The following is a 20,331-nucleotide window of genomic DNA, read 5'->3' as shown; positions in this document are numbered from 1 at the left end:
AGGACTTAAGAAAATATCGAATGGAAGCAAACGACTAAATGTTTAAAAAACAACTACCTATACCAAGTTGGTATAGAAATATATTAAGTACCATCTGATCAGAAATTGTATTAAAGTTAGTGTTTTGTTAACTTATTACCAGAGTTTTCTTCGATAGTCAGATTGGTGGTGTTTTCATAAACGCCAATCGGAGAGTGTGTAAAAGAAGTTTTAAAAAATACCTTCCTTTAATAAATGTCATAATCCATACTAGAAGAGTATCGTACAAGATGCTGATTCAATTTCAACTCGTATTGAGTTTCATTTTAATCGAATTGCGAAATCAATCGCGGTAAAAGAGAGAAGTGTTTAGGTGAATTGTATGAATAATTATCGGTGCCGGCTGTTCCTTCAGCATTGTACACCTGCCGGGGCTCAATAAATACGGGTATTGTCTCTTCCACCGAGGACTTCGCACACCTAAAGGAGAACGCATATTGATGCTTTAGTAAAGTTCCGGCGTTATATCAATACCCGAGTTTCCAAAACTAAACTTAGCTTATTAATCAAGTTTCTATAGTTTCTAAACAGATCGCACGATCTTATTTAGTTGGACTAAAGTTGGCTTTCTGAGACGTTAGTGCATGTACCATAATCCATACTTCAATGTCACCATGGATACTTTAGCCACCATTCGGGAATAGCCTCTCTACAGCCAAAGATCTTACGTTCTGACGAGTGCCGTGTCGTGGCGGCAGATCAGAATACCGTTCCCACGTCGTGTCGTGAGTGTCGTACGAGGCGAGTAAGGGAATATAACAACGGAGAGCAGGCATTAGCGTGTTCTGTGCTACTACTACCAACTACTGTGATCCATTGCGTGACTAAGCAAGCGCGAGGCCCGTAGCAAATTCTTTAAAAAAAGCCCTTGATCTCCTATGGGTTCTTAAGTATAAAGTAGTAAAAATACAATTCAATACTCAATACGTATTTTAAATACCATACGTATTTTCTATCTATAGGTTACAATTTTGTGGGTAATTTAAAGTTTAGTAAATTACTATAGGCGATGTCTGTGTGCGTGGGCGTGTGCTAACGTATTTTCAGAGGCATGAAGACAAGGTAAAGCTTAAACTTATAAGCAGAATGACTAGTTTTGAAAAACTACCATATGATGTTCGGAAGTATGAATTAATGAATGAATACACCTTTATTGTACACCAAAGAAAAAAAAGTGGTTACAGAGATATACATACAAAGCAAGAGAGTAGAATTTGGTGGCCTTATCGCTACATAGCGATTTTGTACAAGTATATGTAATATAATAGTTGAAGTACGTCTATATATACAAAAAATATCTTAGTTTTGTTGATATAAGTTGCAAATAATATTTTAAAAAATATTGCCCGCGAAAACGCTCGCAAATTAGAGCTTTGAAGCCTTGTTCTTATTGTTAGAGCTTTAGTTAGTTATTGTTGTTATTGATAATAACAAATCTTGGCATTGATAGTTTGAAATCGCCAAATACTTGATATACGCAGTGATTATTGCACAAACAAAATGTTTATATAGACGTGACGTCATAATTTTGAATTCAGCGTTTCACCGGTCATGGCTGATTTTGGACTTTTATTTATTGAAAATAAATACTACCCACTAATAATTCTAAATGACAAAGTGAGAAAAGACAGCTAAGTTTGTTGTGGGCTTCATTTTAGACCAGGACGCGTTTGCAACCTTCGTAGCTTTAGTTTTAAGTTTAAGAATATACGTAAGTTATCACTATCAACTCACCACCGTGTACACATTTCTCATGTAATGTACGCATCATAAGTGCCATGTACGGGTCTACTTTAATAAAGATATTTTTGAATCTGACTTGGACTTTTCAAAAATAAGTTTTTCATAATACATTAATCATATATCATTCGATAAATACAATATCAATCGACAGGCTGGCGGCTGTTCCTTTAGCATTATAGACAGGGGTATCTATAATGCTAAAGGAACAGCCGGTGGTCGGCCATCCTAGATTAGAAATTTGTCGTAGTGTATCGTATTCTACTAGTCAAGCCCTCCCATTTGATAACCATATCGTGGGAGATTTTGAAAAAAAATTAATCCGCCATTTTGTGGTGGCGCCCATCTTGAAACGATTTATATCAAACGAACAAAGAATACTGCTAACTAAATCAACTTGATCTGTTTGAGTAATATGATGCCACTAACAGTCACGATACGCACAAACACACACACAAACACACACGTTTTACTAAAAAATTAGTAAAAAATAAACTTAGCTTGTTAAACTAGTGGTTCTTCTAGTAATAGGTATGTTGAATAAAGTCAGTCATCATCATAACCATAATTAGTTATTGACATACATGGAGGCGCAATAATCCCTCTCCCATAAGATTTTAATGACTAGATTCACTGTGTTACCATGTATGCGGAAATGGACTAAGACCCCGTATCAGTCGAGTGATCTATTCGTAATTTCCTAATTGTTCGTAAGTTGGCCTATATAAACTGAAGTTAAAAAAAAAATACACAGATATAATTACCTAATGGCCTATATCAACTGAAGTTAAAAAAAATAGATACATATAATTACCTAATGCGATACTTATGAGCCATGAGGTTCCCGGATTTCTTTTTTGGACAAAAGTACCTAGCAATTGTTGGCTCAGCCCGAAGAATTCAGGATGTACACGTCCACGAAAAAAAAACCTAACTGAGTACGATGCAGGATAATGTTTTATTATTTCCCAGCGCAGTGTGCCATCACCTTTCACCCCCATTAGGATCGAGGGGCATTTGCGGATATTTCAATTATACGCCTTATGAAATAGTTGTGTCGCTGCTGTCGATTTCGCGGATGCCCGCAATATTGGCGCGGCGATAGGCGATCGGAATTTGCGTTGAGCTGCGAACACATCCTTAAGTGTAGCGTTGTTTCTTTCAGTTTAACCTCTTGGGAAGAGAACGCTTCATCAGCCGATGAAGATGACGAAACGATCTCTTAATAGGCTTATTAACGCCACATTGCTCGGCAAAGACTTATTTTCTCATTGGAAAGGACTTTTAGGGTTTAAACTACATAGGGTTAAATTTTGATCACACAGTTCAATTAAACACAGTGAAATAATATAAAGACACACCCTGGTGGTAATGATACTGCCTTGTTGATCTAGTGGTTGGCATTTCGAAGGTACTTACCTTCGTAACGCTATGTAAATTAACTCGGTTTTGTAATTTTTCAAAATACTATTTAAAAATCGATCTAATTTAATATTTATTAGCCACCGCGAAATCGCGCAAGTTTTGTCATTGTTTTAAGTATTTACATAACTTTATTAAAAATATAACCCTTTATTTATAAAGTACTAGCTGTTTCTTACAAATCCCGTGCGATTTGGGAACAGTTTGTTTAAAAAGTAGCCTCTTAATCTTTTCAACTCACACACACAAACATTGCCAAAAGTCCAGCCGATTTGCTTAGTTAGGGCGTAAATTAAACGAGGTCGGCCGATTGGTGCAGTGGGCTCCAAGGTTGTGGGTTCAACTCCCACAGCTGAAAAATGTTTGTGTGATGAAAATCAATGTTTTTCAGTTTCTGGGTGGTTATCTGTTAATAGATAACTGATAAATATTTTTTGAATAATATACATATATGATAAGTAGGTAAATATGTATATTATTCAAAAAATATTAATCAGTTATCTTAGTACCCTTAACACAAGCTACGCTTACTTTGGGGCTAGATGGCGATGTGTATATGTGTCGTAATACATTTATTTACTTAAACAAGCAAACAAACCCACTTCCGCATTCAAAATATTAGTAAGGATTTGAGGTTACTGTTTGTTTTAAATGAGATAAAATGAATATATCTCCTTTAATCGCTCCGCTAATCAATAGACACACACCCGGAGTGCTTCACGCGCTGCGGCCGCATCAGGAATGGCGGATAAAGCGCCCGTTTTTAAATTCCCCACAGGATCTTCATTGGAAGGCCTCCGTTTATTAGATTCTTTATTATTGCTCACCTGCGTCTGTTTTCAAGGGGAAAGTTAAAATTCTTTTTTTCGATGAGAACACAGAGCTCATCTGATATCTAGTCTTTATTCCTATAGTGTGGTAAATTAAAAAGATCCAACTAAAATAATATCAAGTAATGAGATTTCAACCAGGCATCTATTAAACTACTATCATCGCATGTAATTATATTAATTAACTAGCGGACCGCGCGACTTCGTCCGCGAAAGAGTCAACTTCAAAAAGTAGTCTTATGTTGTCGCGGACTGTTTTACATATGATTCATGTATAATGAAAAACGTAATTTTGAAACGTACTTACGATATTGAAAGGGAATGAGGAATATTTGTGTAGGGTTTTTATTTTAAAATTTAATTTAATTTTTGTTGCTGATATCTAGCGAAGCAGAAGACGAATAAGCGACGCAATTTAGATTTTAAAAAGTAAAATCACGTAACGACAAATTTCATTTAGCGTGACCTAAATCAGGTATAGGTAATCTGTTGTAATAGGCCGCCATCTAACACTAATCCTTACCCCGCGGCCTGAGTGAATTACGCTCCCATCAAAATTAACACCTGTTGATTACCCACCTAAGGCGCTGCGCAAACGTATAATCTTTTTTATCTTACTTTCCTTAGAGTATAAAAAATCTTTTCATAAGGCTTATCTGGTGTAAAAAAGGTTTAATTTTTTTTTAATTAAAAATAAGAATGGAAGGTTCTAATTGCTAAACGAACAAATAAATTTATAGGTTGAGGCAAAAAGGCATAAAAGGCGACAGATTTGGCGAATTTTCACTTAACATCTATTCATTGAAAAGTCCGAGACCGGAGCGAAACGTAGAGAGTAGGTACATTACCGAAGATCTGTTTGGGGTGGGGTATAAAGATTGAAGAAATTATAAATCACACCGTACAGATTCTTCTGCTTTTCGCAGAGTATAATAAAATCAGCTTGATTTTCATAGTAGAGATTTATTTATATATTCGTCTCCGATAAAATACACTATCTAATAAAATACCTGGCCACACGTATATCTGATACGTGTGGCCAGTTCATATATAACATATTAAATCAATGACTTCTGTGGCAAAGAAAATTTTTAAATAGGTCAAACTTAAATCTTTTGACTTTAACCTCAGATAAAATTCCTTGCTGCAATCGCGAGGTAATTGTGCTGAGGTTTTGTATCTATTTTACTAAGCTCTAATAACTTTACTATTATCTTTTCATTAGTTCCACTGATCAATCTCCTTCGTGCCTTCTCCATCTACAAGACATTTGCGAAGTACCTTGTGCCCATTTGACACAGACAAAAGCCATAAACAAGAATTGAATTGAACTATACTATCTTTGACAATTACCTACTCGAAATTGACAAATTCAAGTGGCCGTTACGTAAACAAAAATACAGTAACTTTGATACTATTTATACATTGATTTCTTTTACTTAATCTTTACCTGGTAACTTTTTGATAAGGTAAATACTTTTTTGCCTTTTTCTGCTTTTTATAACACTGGAAACTCCCACTGCAGCTTACAGGCCTTCTTTCTCATAGGACAGAGGATAGGCACTGCAAGTTCACCAGTTAGAAGGCACTGGACAACGCCTTCAAATTCTATTATAAACTTGCTGTCAAGTACAAGCTGGTACGTGCTTAAAATTTAATCTGTAATGTAAGTAGTGTCTTCTTGAATTCAAAATGGCGCACGCGTAAAGAAGGCGGTTCAGTTTTACGCCCCCCATGACGGTGATCAAATACTTAGCTTAAAACATATTCCTTCCCGGAAAGATCTCCCGTTTGGTGACGGCTGATCAGAATACACTTGTCACAGTCCCCGACTCTCTTTCCACGCGTACGAGGCGACTAAGGAAACATGACAGAGAACGGGCAGCAGCAAGATCCTCTCAATGACGATCTGTTTCACATGTCGAACAACAAGTTATAGCAGAACTTCTGTAGTCTTAGTGGAAGATTTTCTCTCTCGTAATTGAGGAATATGGAAAAACATGAACATCAGAATGAAATGGATCTTCTTAGCATTGTGTTAAAGCTCCAATTTTGCCTACAATGCCTTTTGACAGGCCGTTTGTAAGATAAAATCAGAAGCACAGGATTTGCGGCTCTAAATGAGCGAGCAAATCGTGTAGTATGGCTACAGAAGTTTTGCTGCTAAAGCTTCGCGACGGAGGCTTTACGCTCTAAGCACTCCACTTGAATTCCACTATAACTCTAATGTTTCCACATAGAGCATGCTAGGCAATAATCAAAATAATTACGTTCGATATTCAACGTGTATTTTGCAAATAAATATAAAGATATTCTATTGTAACACTCATTTACACGGACGACATAAAACGAAACATGTCGCTGTCGATAAAACTTTAGGCACATAAACTTTAATTATAACTGACAGACAATTTAATATAATTTATGTTTGGCGTGAAGTATAAAGATTGAACAAATGATGAATTACACCGTACAGACTCCCCTGCCTTTCGCGGAGTACTTATAGCTTTATTGTCATATCATGGAATCGCAAAGTTACGCCTACTTCTATCTAATATTTGAAATGCACGAATTGCACTGGTGAGTGCAATTCGTGCATTTCAATTTTCATCGTAAATTTCAAATTCGTGCATTTTATATATAATATAGAAACATATTCAATATAATGACGGAAGGCAAATGCACGTTCGGCACTCGGATGCCGATAGACATCCACATGCTCAACGAGATTATCTACAGAGAAATAAAACACTTCCGGAACTACAAGATATACCGGCCCAACTTTGGTTGTAAGTAAAGGTGTAATATATAGATACCTTGTGGTGACGGCAGATCAGAAAATTACAAGAAGTGATCAGAAAGTTACAGTTAAAAGAAGAGGGATGCTCTTTTTCCAGTAGGGACCAAGGGAATTGTGTCCCTTGTGCACCGAGAGCAGCTTCCGCTGTGCTATTACTACCATCTTTCACCAACCCGTCTGCGTGGTGGCTATGGGCAAACCTTCCCGTTGGGAAAGGTCTTTAGTCCAGCACCGGACTTTTATAGGGTATTGATGATGATGTGAAATGGTAGCTAATTATAAAAAAATCTAAATTAACTCAGGTCTAACAAATTGCTGCCTTGTGTCCTTCAAGCTGAAGGTGCTAAGCCTAATGTGCCTTAAATTACACCGGCTACAACGCCCTACAGACCGTAACAAAACAATCCTATATACGAGTATCTCATTGTGGTTGCATTGACTCGGTATCATATCATAAAATTGTCCAGTTCTGTATCAGCATCCCATAATGATCGGACTTTGACTTGAAACACAATATCAGAACATCGTTTGGACGTACAACCTCAGAGAAGTTCTTTAATATATTTGAATAGCTACTATGCCACTAAAGGTAGCTGCAAAAGATCATTTTCCATGTGCTTTCTGAGTACATGACTGTGGATTCGACTCACACATACAACTGTAAAATGTTTGTGTGATGAACATGAATGTTCATGAACATGAACATGAACATGAGTGTCTGGGTGCTTATCTTTATGTTAGAAGTATTTAGGTACATAAATTTTCTCTTCAGTCATCCTAGTAACCAAAACATAAGCTACACATATTTGGGGGCTACACGGCGATGTGTGTATTTTCGTAGTATATTTATTTATTAGTTATTAAAAGTGTATTATTAGTTTATAATATGTATAAATCCATGTTTCCAACAGCCATGCCAGTAGCCGGCAAGTTTTACGCTGCGCACGACCAAATTAAGGCGGAGTCCAAAGAGGAAACTGACAAAGTAGAGAACTACACACAAAATGTGTCACAGACCAGATCTAAGGGACCTCACAGCAAGTACCCGTCAGCTGCTACCGAAAACCAAGTGTAATTATTTAATATCTCTAACGGATTTCAATTTTGTGGCTTTCCGAGCGTTAAATTTGCGAATAACCCGCCTTTGAAATCTAAAGGCTAACCCGCGATTTGCGAAGAATCAGTTTATATTAATACCCTGTTATTTAATACCCATTTAGTCTTTCCATCAACCATTGTTTTTAAATTTTTATTTTAAAGTACATGAATAAGCCATTCCTTGTTAAAGATCGAAAGATCATCGCATATTACTGGATGATTTGGTGATATCTATAAATTATGAAAACATTCAAGTCGGATATTTTTTAAATAAATTTCACGTAAAGTTTACGAAACACAGTTTTCGAAAGGTTCAAATTTGACAGAGATATGAAATAGTAGGTATCGTCGAATTTGACTCATTTATGAAGTCTTCATAAAAAATCTAAGTATAAATACATTATAGCAAATGATTTTAGGTACGGTTGGTACCACAAACCCCTGCTCGCAATGGATCGCAACGACAGACGCTTCTATCAACCAAAAAGAGAGAGCACACATACGAAAATCGAAATTATCATTTTCTCGTCGAACCCTAAGAACAGAGTCTAGGAAATACCTACCTGTATAGCTCAACTAGTCAAGATTGTAAACCAAAAGAATGTACGTAGCGAATGATTTTTCGTTCGCTGGTTATAGCCATGTCGTACTCATCGGAACTTAGGTACCTATCCGTTGAACTGCCATCCGTTGAATAGGATGCCACACAAATACAGTTCTCAATTATACATAGAAACCACAAACTATTTTGTAACGAGAAAGAAGATTGGTGAAATTTTTTAGAAGTGGGTATTTATTGTCAATTTTCGCAAATTTTGAATAGAGAAAAGTATTTTTGTTTTTTTTATTTTTAATATATAAAAATGTTTATAACTAATACTTCACCTACTTTATTTAAAGGGGGGTTTTTATTCGTTCTCATTTATTACCTAGCCTGCTTAATATAATTTAATTAAAAGTACATATATACATTCCTACCCTATTGTTTTATTATTAACAGCACCAAAACGAAATGTCGTAATTTAATTAGAATATGGAGTGGCGTAGGACTTTTTATCACATAATAATTCCCGATTCTTACAGCGTTTACCCGGACTCCTATTAATACCACAGCTAGATAGCAATCACTATCAATCTTTTTTTGTCTCGTATTGATTGTCGCTATTTTGGCGCGGTAGTAGGTATACGAGTGTCCAGGGAACTTAAATTAAAACTACAGTATTACTTTATAACACTTTTATTAATTTCAGAGACAATCATTTGTCACTTGTAGACTGTAGTAGGTAAGTAGTTCAAATTAATCACGTGGATCTGGAGCAGCATACTGGTTCCAACCTCTGGATACTTTCTTTGAAAAATCGGCTTTGTTCAAGGGACGTAAATGAGCGGCCGCTACGCGATCCCTGTTGATAAAATCTCAGCTTATTATTTGCGAAAATAGCTAGAATTTTACATTTAGGTGTTAATTATCATCGTGCTAATTACGGATCCTCATGAAAGAGAAATATCTCCATTTCTCAGGTGTTATTGCTTATGTTCTGTACCGTTAGCGTATGGTAGACATGAATTAACTTAATTCGCTCTATAACTAGTTACATTAGGTCCATTTTATTTTGACGTCACTGCATAACTATTGCGACGCCAGCCACATTTATTTGTGTAGGCCATACATGTCTCAAACTAACTGATTGTGCTTTGGATCCTTTTAGTTTAGCTACTTCCAGTTAAGGCTGAACTGTAGTGGATTTGAATTAAACGACGCGCAAAACACTAAAGTAGTTCACAAATAGAAACCCCAAACGTGGGTGATGGAGCATACAGTTGCAAACTTACGCAAATTCTTCATAGGTTTTTGCAGTGTGGATCGCATCGCACTTTACATTGTTGACGCGCCAGTACCGGCGGTCCTCTTCAACGCTTTGTTTCAGCTGACTCTCCATCGCTGTTATATCGTCCTGATTTAGCCGCTTGTTCATTTTCCTCGATCTTCTGTTTGTAGAAAAGCAACAAAGAAAATATTGTTACGGGTAATACAGATACAAGTTTAAGCAGGTTTGGGGAAGTACTACCGCCATACGTATTTCTGCAGCCAAGCCGCCACTAACTTCTTAGGTTGACGGGCACAGGGCGGCACGTTGCATGACTTGGTCATTGCATGTCCTGCTAAGCCATCACGAAGTCCGACAATTATTACGCTCCATAGCTGTTATATCTGCTTGATTTCGTTGCTTGTTTATAATACCAATAGCGAAAGGTGCAGAAGTCATTTGTGGGATTGAGTATACGCTTTTATAATATGATTCCTAAGGTAATTTTGGACCTACCAATCCATAAGTTTAAAGAATGTGTTAAAACACATTTATTACAGCGAGGTTATTATACAATTGATGAGTTTCTTAATGACAAGGTTGCTTGGAAGCATCCGGCTCCGCTTTCATCTCTCACAAGATAGAAAAATGAATGTTAAAATATAAAATGTAAATTTTTGATGTTGGAAAAGAGCAACTGCTGAGTTTCTTGCCGGCTTCTTCTCGGTAGAATCTGCCTTCCGAACCGGTGGTAGAGTCACTACACACGGACAGACTTGACGTTTCAAAAGTGCTTGTATTAGGCCTACTTGAAATAAATGAATTTTGAATTTTGAATTTTGGCATTAGATACTAGTTCAACTCAGGTCACTGTCCTTTATTACTTTTGAGTAACAAAGGTCAGTGAGCCACTTGACTGGCTTAGATCTGCCCCTAAGCAAATGACAGCTGAAATTTCTCGTCTAGATCGATCCGTTTCTCATCTCGTGAAAAGTCTTTGGAAGTAATAATAGTTAAAATAATGCAAATAGTATAAGGTTTTTATAGTATTAAATTAAGGACCAAGAAGATGGCCAACCTGATAGTAAAAGGAATACCATCGCCTATTACCGGAGTAAAACTTCTCAGGGCACGCAAGTTACACGTCCAGCAACGTACAGCCCTGTGTGAGTCAACGTGAAGCGTAGGTGTTAAACCTCAGTTGCCTGTAATTACAAAGCAACCACGCGCTTTTCAGACCGCAATAATGCTGCTTGGCGGCAGAAATAACCATGGTGGTACTTCCTCCGTCAAAAAAAGCTTTACTACTACTTAAGGTGACAGTAGCTGGTTAGTTTTTAGTAAGAAATACTGTTTTTCGTTTAACAGATTAATTTAACGCAACCAAAATTATTCCATGGCAGAAACCATTTTCCATGCCCCTGCAGGGCTAGCACAGGCAGGAGAAAATATACCCCGATTATATCCCCTAACAGGCTATATATATATATTTAACGTGTTCACCTGCTAAAGCACGAAAACATGGAATAGGAGAAGGTTACCCCCGGATATTATTTCCACTTGTCCGCCAATGAGAGTTGATACAGCTGTCGGAGAAGATACTTTTTAAACCTTTCCTATGAGAGATAATTGTCTCGTGCCCATGCTAGCCGTGCTGGTAGGATAAAGTTAATCAAAAGTCAAAGAGGCCAAAGAGGATAGTCTACTTAAAGCATTACTATAGATAGTGTTAAAAAAGGGTAAGTACTTATTTCCTACCCTCTATTGCTGTTAAGTCGTTTTGATTAAGAGGCAATTGTTCCTTTTACCGGATCTTCTACCTTAAAATGCACTTAACCAGTAAGCTGTTGATAAATTGAATGGGTATTATTACTATTGTAAAATACTTACAAACTGCTTCCGAACAATATATCCTATTGCTATTGTTTGAGTTTAGATCACCGACAACGTCTATTGAAGAGCACTTCAAGAGCATGTACTTACTTAAGTATGATACCTAAAATAAAATTAAAGAACTCTAGCTTGCTTCACTAAATTCAATAAATAAATAACGGCAAAGATCACTAACATAATCTCGAACTGGACAAAACACATTGATTGACCAAACAACAGAAATGTTGCTATGGCAATCACTAACCTCTATTAAACTATTAATATTTTTCTCGTATGTTTTTGGTTGCCTCGAAGAGATTGCTATACGTTCGGTACGTTCTATCTTATTTTGCTATTGTGTATATGTATCTCTGTGAATTTTCTCTGTGTACAATTTAAGTGTATTCATTCATTCAAACTATTAGTCTTCTTCTTCTTTTGATTTATGGCATTAGAGGTATGTATATGACATTAATAAAGGTCAATGGTGGTATATGACAATACTTGGCAATACTGACAGATGCAAATTAACTCTAAGGCTCTATTAGCTCTTTATACATAGTGATTATTTGTCGTTTTGACAGCTCCTTTAACCTTTTCGATCTACATTAAATTAAAGCAATATTAAATAATGCCTAATTGAAGTCTAGTACAACGGTAATAAAAATGAAAATATAAATTTCTGCATTAAGCAAAATGGAAGCAGCTGATCAAATTAAATATTTTTTTCTGCTGCATGGAACGGACGGGGGTAATTGATTGAACTGATACCGCCACGTCGCCGCACTTCTCCGCTAACACTCGCTATAGGATGCTTCTTATACACCGAACCATTAATTTAATTTAACAAGAAAGTATTTTTTTTTTTTACCAATTGTCCTAATTACCTCAGTCCCTTAAGACCAATTCTTCGAATTTAGCTCTACAAAAATGGAAAAATGATTTACCAACAATACAGAACCATCTTCAAGCGAATCTCATTCGGACTTCTTACACGTTTTAAAACATTTATCTTATACTTACTATAAAATTTCCTCTAAAGTGTTAGCTAACACCATAAAACTAAGCAATTTGATCGTAAATCTCGCCGAGTTCTTAATAACCGCTGAAATTGCATGAAACTAAGAAATCCAACGAACAGTTTACGTTGTGGCAATGTTGACCAAACAAACTTCAAACAATAGCTCTACTCTAGTCGTAGTTAGTATAATACGACTTATTAAAATGGTTCAGGGAATTACGAAACGAGCGGTTTAAGTAATGACAATTTTAGCACTCCGCTTAGCTTACATATCGCGCAAGACAGATATCTCGTAAAATTTAAAGTAGTTTTTTGCCGGCTAGAAAACAGTAGGAAATTTCTCCCTAACCGGTGGTAGAGTCACCATAGCCAGGCAGCCTTAACGTTTCGGACTTGACTGCTTTCATTAGTAAAGAATTGATTTTCTATGAATTAGAATTCCAAACTCCCATATATCAGACTGAGATGTTACGATAAAGTTTTAGTAATATTTTTATCTGTCTAGTCAATCTAGTTTACGTATGATTTTTGTTTTTGGCGTTCTGGAATAGCTTTATGGATAGCCTTGGGTAGGACGGAGGTTATGTTTACCTCCCCCCTTTAAACCATACTAAACTAAACTAAAACTCTAACAACCACGGCATGCCTCTCTCGTTGGCTTTGCAAGTTTTTGCCTGGTGGGACCAACTTCAACTATGCTGGCAAAGACGTGTCGCTAAGCGATTTAGCATTCCGATGAGATGCCGCGTAGAAACCGATTAGGGGAACGGGGTTTAATATAACTGCAATTACCCGTAACAGGTTAGCCCGTTGCAATCGTAGATTTCCCTCATCATTTATTTGCAGGTTAGATAAAAAATAGTTTTTATTACACTGTACAACTTTAGGTGTGTAAAAATTAGTTTTTTTTTTTATTATTAGGTAAATCAAAATGTTTATACAAGCACCATTTCAAACTTGTCGAGTTATACCTACTGCTATAGTCCTACGCACTACAAAGCGTGCCTCTACGGAGTTATTGCGGATTTCGCTGCTAAACTGTTAATATCTTCCTACCACTAACTATATTAATAAAAGCTTTAAACTAAGGAATATGTATACTCGTAAGTATCTAGTCATAATCATTATCATCATCATAGTTATAGTATCATCACTGCTATGTACACATTTTGTATACAATAACGCATCAAAAGGGCCATCTATGTGCCTATTTGAATAAAGAATTATTTGACTTTGACTTTGACATATCAACCCATTACCGGGCTCAGGTCTCCTCTCACAATGAGGGGTGAAGGCCATAGTCCGCCACGCTGGCCCAGTGCGGATTGGTAGACTTTACACACCTTTGAGAACATTATGGAGAACTCTCAGGTATGCAGGTTTCCCCACGATGTTTTCTGTCAACTTGAACGGTGACGGAAAACACGTAAGTGAAATTTTAATTGCTTAAAACTTACAAAACTTAGAGGTGCGTGCTGTGATTCGAACTCGCTACTCCGAAGTAAAATCGAAGCCCTTCCCACTGGGCTATTACCGCTATCACGTATTCATTGTAATAATATTATTATAGCTTAAAAATCATAAATTTAAAAAACGACTTTCACTTCAGTGCACATTATTCTACAAGCCAAGCCCTCTCATTTGATATTGAGGGAGTAGTCAAAAAAAATTAACTCGCCATTTTGTAGTGGCGGCCATCTTGGATTTTCATCAAACTTAGCTAAGAAAACTCCCGACGTATTCACCTTTCAAACAAACCTTAAAAACCTAATCAAAATCGGTTCATCCTTTCGAGAGCAAAAACTACAGACAGACAAATAAATTCCAAAATGTTTCATCCGGGGTTCGAACCCAGGACCTTCCATATTTTAAACCACAGCACTCATCGCAGCGCAATTAAGGTCGAAAAAGTTTCTTAAACTAAAATACCTCCTCATCTCCAAACTTTTTGGCCGCCCTATAATGAACTTTGTACACACGTTTAACTCAAGGCATCCAGAAAGATTTCAGAATAGTACTATCTGTCACCAGATTTCACGACCATTCTCATCGGAATCACCTGCGTTGCCTGTTATTCAAACTACGAAATATTTAAAGGATTCGACAGGGATACATCGGATCCAGAGACCGTCGATACTACGGAAGTTTCACTGGCAAATGAAAACACCACCATTACTGAAACTATGTACACGGTTGGCAACCTTTATTTTTACTCCACTACAAGTTAGCTATTGACTGCAATCTCACCTGCTGTAGAGACAGCTCATTATCCTTTCCCAGCTGACGGCAAGGATAATGAGCTGCCTCTAAGATGGCAACGGGCTAACCTGTTCATCATCATCATCCCATCAACCCATTACCGGCCCACTAAAGAGCACGGGTCTCTTCCCTGAGACTGAATGATATGGGGTTAAGGCCGTAGTCCACCACGCTGGCCCAGTTAAGGTTGATGAACACACACACCTTTGAGAACATTATGAAGAACTCTCAGGAAAGCAGGTTTCCTCACGACGTTTTCCTTCACCGTTGAAGCATGTGATATTTTAATTACTTAAAATGCACATAACTTTGAAAGTTAGAGTAGAGGTGCGTGTTGGGATTCCGCCTCCTGAAGGTGAAGTCGCACTCCTACCCAATGCGCTATCACCGCTTCCTATTCCTGGCCTGTTAACGCTTACGCAGGAATATTAAACTCATACCCCTTATCGGTTTCTAGTTTTTACGCGGTAGTCTTTGTCGGTAGGGTACCACCACCATACCGACAAAAGCAATGATATGCGTTAACTCTAGACCAGCCAAACTAGGAGAATTAAAAAAAAAAAAACAACCACTGAATGCATTGTTTGTTGAATGGCTGTTGATATTAACGTAAAAAAATTGTTGTTTCCGTTACATGAAAAATAAACACAGACTTTTTTTTGGAAAATTTAAAAAAAGAATTGAACCATCTTCTAAATGCATTGTTTGTTGATAATGGCTGTTGATATAAACGTAAACAATAGTTGTTTTCGTTACGTGCAAAATAAACAAAGACCTTTTAAATGTGTGTGTTTGAGCCTATTAAATGTTATGTTTGCAAACATTAACACCTAAATGCACAACCTACTTACCTATTCGTAGATCGCAGACCTGCAAAGGAAACCTGCAGACGACGAAACACTTTAATTTACTGCCCTCTTTATTTACTTATTGTAGAATATGACAATTTCCACTACGAGTTCTAAGCTCAGAAAGAAAATTAAACCCAAAGTAACTTGTCCTGAGGAAAGACCGACTAACATAGGATCTTATGAAGTGCCCACAGAGAAGGACGTCGTAATCTTTACAAAGGATTTATTACTAAGTATGTTTGAGGCATACGAGACAGGCGCTATGGCTTTACTCGTGGATATTAAAGAGGTAAAGTACCTAAGTAATATTTTTATATTGCTTTAAATAAAAACTGCCTCTAGTTGTCAAGTGGGTAGCATGTTAAACTACAGATCAAATAAATTTTAGTTAGTATTAATCTTATCTTATATCTTTAAACGAGCAATTCTTTCATATATATATAATTGGAATCTCGGAATCGGCTCCAACGATTTTCATGACTTTTAGTATACAGAGGCTTTCGGGGGCGACAAATCGATCTAGCTAGGATTCATTTTAGAAAATTTCATTTTATTTGTGTTTTCCGGTAATAACCGATTTGGTGCAACGAAGTCGCAAGGGTCAGCTAGTAATAATTATTATCTTAATTTACAGATATTACATCGATTTCTAAAAAATAATAATAAATTAAAATTAAAATGAATATTAAATTAAAATTAAATTAATTTAATGCGTGTCTGTACGATACGTAAAAATCAATTAGGGTTCCGAGCTCCAAACAGGTTAGCTCGCTACCATCTTAGGCAATCATAATTTACGTATGAATTAATGAATCAAATATACTTTTATTGCACACCAAAAAAGGTATACATAAAAAAAAAGAAAAGTATAACAAAACAACGTATACAATTTGGCAGCCTTATCGTTTCATAGCGATTGTAGTCAAAAGTCTATTTATTTGTTTGTCCTCGCTTTACGCCCTAACGAAGCCATCAATCAATTTGATTTTTACTCCGTCCTTAAAAAAACTAGATAGATAGATAGATAGATAAAGTCTTTATTGCACAAATTAAAAGCGAAAACAAGAAATGAAAATATATATCCTATATAAGATGCGCAAAGGCGGTCTTATCGCTTTAAGCGATCTCCTCCAGACAACCCTTTATGGTAGAGAAAACTAGATACTTGAAAGGACGGAGAGTAAGTTACGCATTTCTTATTATCTCAGGAAAACATCGGATCCCACGGGATTCTTGAAAAAACCGCAATAAAGAACGAAGAACCCGGACAACAGCTAGTAAAAAGATAAAACTTTTCGACTTAACCTAGTATAATATATTGGATTGTAACAGGTCACAAAAGCAGCTACAATCCTAGGAGAGAAATGCCCGTATGACAAGAACGCTTACAAGCAATGTGTAAAACGCGTGAGCGGACAAAGCGAAGGTGTCACTAAAAGCCTCGTTAATTCACTGCAGATGGAAAAAGTTGATATTAAAGCTCTTACAGATGTAAGCTTTTATTTATTTAATTTTCTAACAACTTCGTGGGTACAATAATAAATCGAATAGTCAGTTCTTGGAAATAGCAGTGCATTGCTCTACTGCGATCAAACGATTATCCCTGACAGGTATATTACAGCTAATAGACCCGATATAGTGCTAGTCGATCGATCATTGCGCCGTGCAATGATTGTTGACATTACTATTCCACATAATCTGGTAAAAGCTGAAAAGGAAAAAGTTTCTAAATACTTGGACCTTGCTCATGAGATTTCCGCTATGTGGAATGTTTCAGTCTTTCGCTTGGTGTTAAGAATTTACAAAAAATAAATAAAATCAATAAAGGATAGAGAATAAAAATCATAATAATCGAATAGGAGGTTCCTCACTCTGGAGCCCTCTTGGCCTTGTTTAGCATGTTCAACCGGAGAGATCCGGAGCCCACTTTGAGGAAATATTTCCGAAATTTAAAGTAGGCTATATCTATAACTCTCAGAACCCGACCCGTTTAAAATTTATATATGTGGATGTGTGAGACGATAGTGATGTAGGTACCTAGCATAAATTGAAAGGACGATGATCAGTACAGTATACCTAGAGGCATATCCATATCAGAAAATGCCACGACTCAAGGCTATATTAAGTTTATTTTAAAGCGCTTAAAACCGCTTTTTTATTTAAAGCGTTGGTTTTTAATTGTTGAGAATTAAAAAAACATAAACAAAAAATAAATAGTGTTGTAGGTACCTAGCATAAATTGAAAGGCGGATGATCAGTACAGTAAAGAGGACTTATGAGAAAATGCCACTACTAAAATCTATATTTACGGTACTGACTAGATTGTTGCCCTGCACAGGTCAATAAATATGGCCGCCAAAATAGAGCTTTTTATTAAAGCAGTGGTTTTTAATGGTCGAGAATTAAAAAAAAACATAAAACATAGGTGTTTCATGTTTTTCACATGTCAAAAATACATAGTGATGTAGGTACCTAGCATAAATTAAAAGGACGAAACAAAAATTTAACCAATTAATTTCAGCTTTGATAAGTCCTAGACCTAGTGTTATTGAAAAATAGGATGGCACATGGCTTTGTCCCTCCTCTCTTTACCCTGATCAAAGAGCTAGTGGTCTGCGCTTCTTAGTTATGTCACCAACTTTAAAACACTATTTTTCAAATCTTCTATATATATAAAAGAGAAAGTGTGTGGGTATGTATAGGCTCCGAAACGGCTGGACCGATTTCAATGAAACTTTCAGGGAATCTCCGGATTGACCTGGCGAGTAATCCTGTAAAGTTTGGTGACGATCAGACCACTCCTATTTTTGAACTGTCAAACTGTCAACTACAGCTTTTATTTACCATGATGATATTCTATTGTTGGGTGTACATGGGTGTAGATAATGATCTTCACCCGCTCGAGAAGAGAATAGAAGAGAATGAATACGGAGAGAAATAAATGATTTAATATATTATGAGACTTAAATTAAAAATTTAATGATGTAAGTTTATTGTTTAAATAAAATAAAGCAAAATCTAGCCGGCTGGTGCTAGCTGGGTACGCTAGTAACACATAATTTTGATTACAGAACACAATATGCAGTTTGTTGGAAATGAAATCTGATCCTATGTTGCTGGTCAAGTTATTGGCTCAAGAGACGGCTATGCTCAAATTTGCACTGCCGGGATTCTTGAGGCTCCTGAACTCATGCTCGAAGCTTTGTTTGAAGTAAGTGTGTGATCGCACTAAACGGCAACTCTATTATATCCGTCGGTCTGCCCGTTACTATTTTGTAAACAGTTTTGTTATGTGAATCTGAATCATTTAATATTAGATAAATATAATATTTAAGCAATTCCTTCTTTCTGTCATCTAGGTACTAGAATATTTGTTATTTATATGCTAGAAGTGCCCTGCGGCTTTGCCATTATCAGTCATACAGCCATGAATGAAAAAAATAATACAGTTTTGTGTTCAGTATCAGTTATAGAGTGCCCTTCAAAAAAATTTAAAATTTTTTCATAGTACACAACTTGACCGGTTACAGTTTTATTATAAGTATAGTTTTAAGAATTCATTGTCTACCTCCAGCAACCTAACAGGCTATATGGTAAAATATATATAGGTACGTTTATGTCTGGTGGAAAGCTTTGGCCGTAGTTATCACCCTACCGACGAAGACGTGCTGCTAAGCGATTTATTGTTCCTGTGCGCTGTCGCGTAGAAACCGATTTTGGGTATGACTACCATACTCCCTAACAGGTTATCCGCTGCCATCTTACACTGCATCATCACTTAGCACCAGAGGATATTGCAGTCAAGGTCCAACTTGAAGTGGAAAAAAAAAAGTACTCTGAACGTAGTGTACAGAGTACTTTTTTATTTCACTACATACTGGAAGTGTCTTTTCTTTTTTTGATTTCCTGAACTCGATGTGTACAAATGAAGAGTATCATCATCATCATCATCATATCAACCCATTACCGGCCCACTACAGGGCACGGGTCTTCTCCCACAATGAGAAAGGGAAATGCCGTAGACCACGACTAATCCGATTAGTGGTGGCCTAGATTAGTGGCGGCGCTAAGTCTTAATTCATAGTAAAAAAGTTTTACTTAATGTTTAAATAGTAAGTGACTTATTATTTGTCCGTTTATTAAATTTATGTCTGTTGCTTATATAATAAAACATGTCGAAGCCATTCATTTTGGCATTTGTTTTAGATCCCAAGTAAAACCCGATTCAAAAAAACCGTTACGTCGTATGACCGACCAAGAACTCGTGGTGAAGCATTTTTTAACGAACAAGAATTACATTGAGCTCATAAAAGATTCAAGGCGCAGTGTCTAGCAAGAATTCAAATTGTTAAGCTGGGTGCGTTCGTTCTAATCACAGTGTGACTGATGTCTGCAACAAACAATCGATGGAGCTTTCACGCGATTCACATACCAACCGCTAGATGGCGTACCTTCTTGTGAACTTTTGACGTGAACTTGACTAAAACTTTTAAACAACTTAACCAAAATACTTAAGCTTTTCCTAGTTTTATATTGTGATTTATTGAGTTTAAATTAAATATAAATGTGTTCTAATAGTTCTTCTATTATA

The 20,331-nt window shown here is 36.5% G+C and overlaps 3 protein-coding genes and 1 long non-coding RNA gene across 6 annotated transcripts; 2 read left to right on the top strand and 2 right to left on the bottom strand.

The window, feature by feature from the left end:
* Positions 1 to 5,590: 5,590 nt before the first annotated feature.
* Positions 5,591 to 8,748, top strand: LOC120625574 (protein FAM183A-like). Its single transcript, XM_039892633.1, has 4 exons — positions 5,591 to 5,697; positions 6,681 to 6,820; positions 7,743 to 7,902; positions 8,349 to 8,748. The coding sequence occupies exons 2-4, from the start codon at positions 6,697 to 6,699 to the stop codon at positions 8,479 to 8,481; spliced, it is 417 nt and encodes a 138-aa protein (XP_039748567.1). The 5' UTR covers positions 5,591 to 5,697; positions 6,681 to 6,696; the 3' UTR covers positions 8,482 to 8,748.
* Positions 8,749 to 9,150: 402 nt separating this feature from the next.
* LOC120625503 (coiled-coil domain-containing protein 103) lies at positions 9,151 to 10,860 on the bottom strand. Its single transcript, XM_039892567.1, has 3 exons — positions 10,816 to 10,860; positions 9,763 to 9,918; positions 9,151 to 9,332 (listed from the first exon to the last, which is right to left on the bottom strand). The coding sequence occupies exons 2-3, from the start codon at positions 9,903 to 9,905 to the stop codon at positions 9,227 to 9,229; spliced, it is 249 nt and encodes an 82-aa protein (XP_039748501.1). The 5' UTR covers positions 9,906 to 9,918; positions 10,816 to 10,860; the 3' UTR covers positions 9,151 to 9,226.
* A 635-nt stretch (positions 10,861 to 11,495) lies between these two features.
* LOC120625519 lies at positions 11,496 to 12,710 on the bottom strand. The gene is made up of 3 exons (XR_005658815.1): positions 12,633 to 12,710; positions 11,628 to 11,733; positions 11,496 to 11,557 (listed from the first exon to the last, which is right to left on the bottom strand). It is a non-coding gene; the product is annotated as an uncharacterized LOC120625519 (long non-coding RNA).
* Positions 12,711 to 13,646: 936 nt separating this feature from the next.
* LOC120625354 lies at positions 13,647 to 20,275 on the top strand. 3 transcript variants are annotated; one of them, XM_039892396.1, is made up of 6 exons: positions 13,647 to 13,733; positions 14,662 to 14,822; positions 15,826 to 16,029; positions 17,073 to 17,231; positions 18,812 to 18,951; positions 19,947 to 20,275. In XM_039892396.1, exons 1-6 carry the CDS (start codon positions 13,724 to 13,726, stop codon positions 20,071 to 20,073), a joined length of 801 nt encoding a protein of 266 aa, XP_039748330.1. In that variant the 5' UTR covers positions 13,647 to 13,723; the 3' UTR covers positions 20,074 to 20,275. The 3 variants fall into 3 exon arrangements, with proteins under 3 accessions (XP_039748330.1, XP_039748345.1, XP_039748338.1); XM_039892411.1 differs by lacking the exon at positions 15,826 to 16,029; XM_039892404.1 differs by lacking the exon at positions 17,073 to 17,231.
* The last annotated feature ends 56 nt before the right edge of the window (positions 20,276 to 20,331 follow it).

The sequence above is a fragment of the Pararge aegeria genome, chromosome 1 (genome assembly GCF_905163445.1).
Source record: "Pararge aegeria chromosome 1, ilParAegt1.1, whole genome shotgun sequence".
NCBI lineage: Eukaryota > Metazoa > Arthropoda > Insecta > Lepidoptera > Nymphalidae > Pararge > Pararge aegeria.
The sequence above is the reverse complement of the archived record's forward strand: the minus strand, read 5'-3'. Positions and strand labels throughout refer to the sequence as shown.

Excerpts from the sequence above, each read along its gene's own strand:
- LOC120625354 (XM_039892396.1), top strand. Across the intron at positions 17,232-18,811 it reads ATATTAAAGCTCTTACAGAT|AACACAATATGCAGTTTGTT; the intron begins GTAAGCTTTTAT and ends TTTTGATTACAG. Across the intron at positions 18,952-19,946 it reads TGCTCGAAGCTTTGTTTGAA|ATCCCAAGTAAAACCCGATT; the intron begins GTAAGTGTGTGA and ends CATTTGTTTTAG.
- LOC120625503 (XM_039892567.1), bottom strand. The coding sequence starts at position 9,905 with ATGAACAAGCGGCTAAATCAGGACGATATAACAGCGATGGAGAGTCAG. Across the intron at positions 9,333-9,762 it reads AAAACCTATGAAGAATTTGC|GGATCGCGTAGCGGCCGCTC; the intron begins GTAAGTTTGCAA and ends TTTTATCAACAG.
- LOC120625574 (XM_039892633.1), top strand. The coding sequence starts at position 6,697 with ATGACGGAAGGCAAATGCACGTTCGGCACTCGGATGCCGATAGACATC. Across the intron at positions 6,821-7,742 it reads ATACCGGCCCAACTTTGGTT|CCATGCCAGTAGCCGGCAAG; the intron begins GTAAGTAAAGGT and ends TGTTTCCAACAG. Across the intron at positions 7,903-8,348 it reads GCTGCTACCGAAAACCAAGT|GTACGGTTGGTACCACAAAC; the intron begins GTAATTATTTAA and ends AAATGATTTTAG.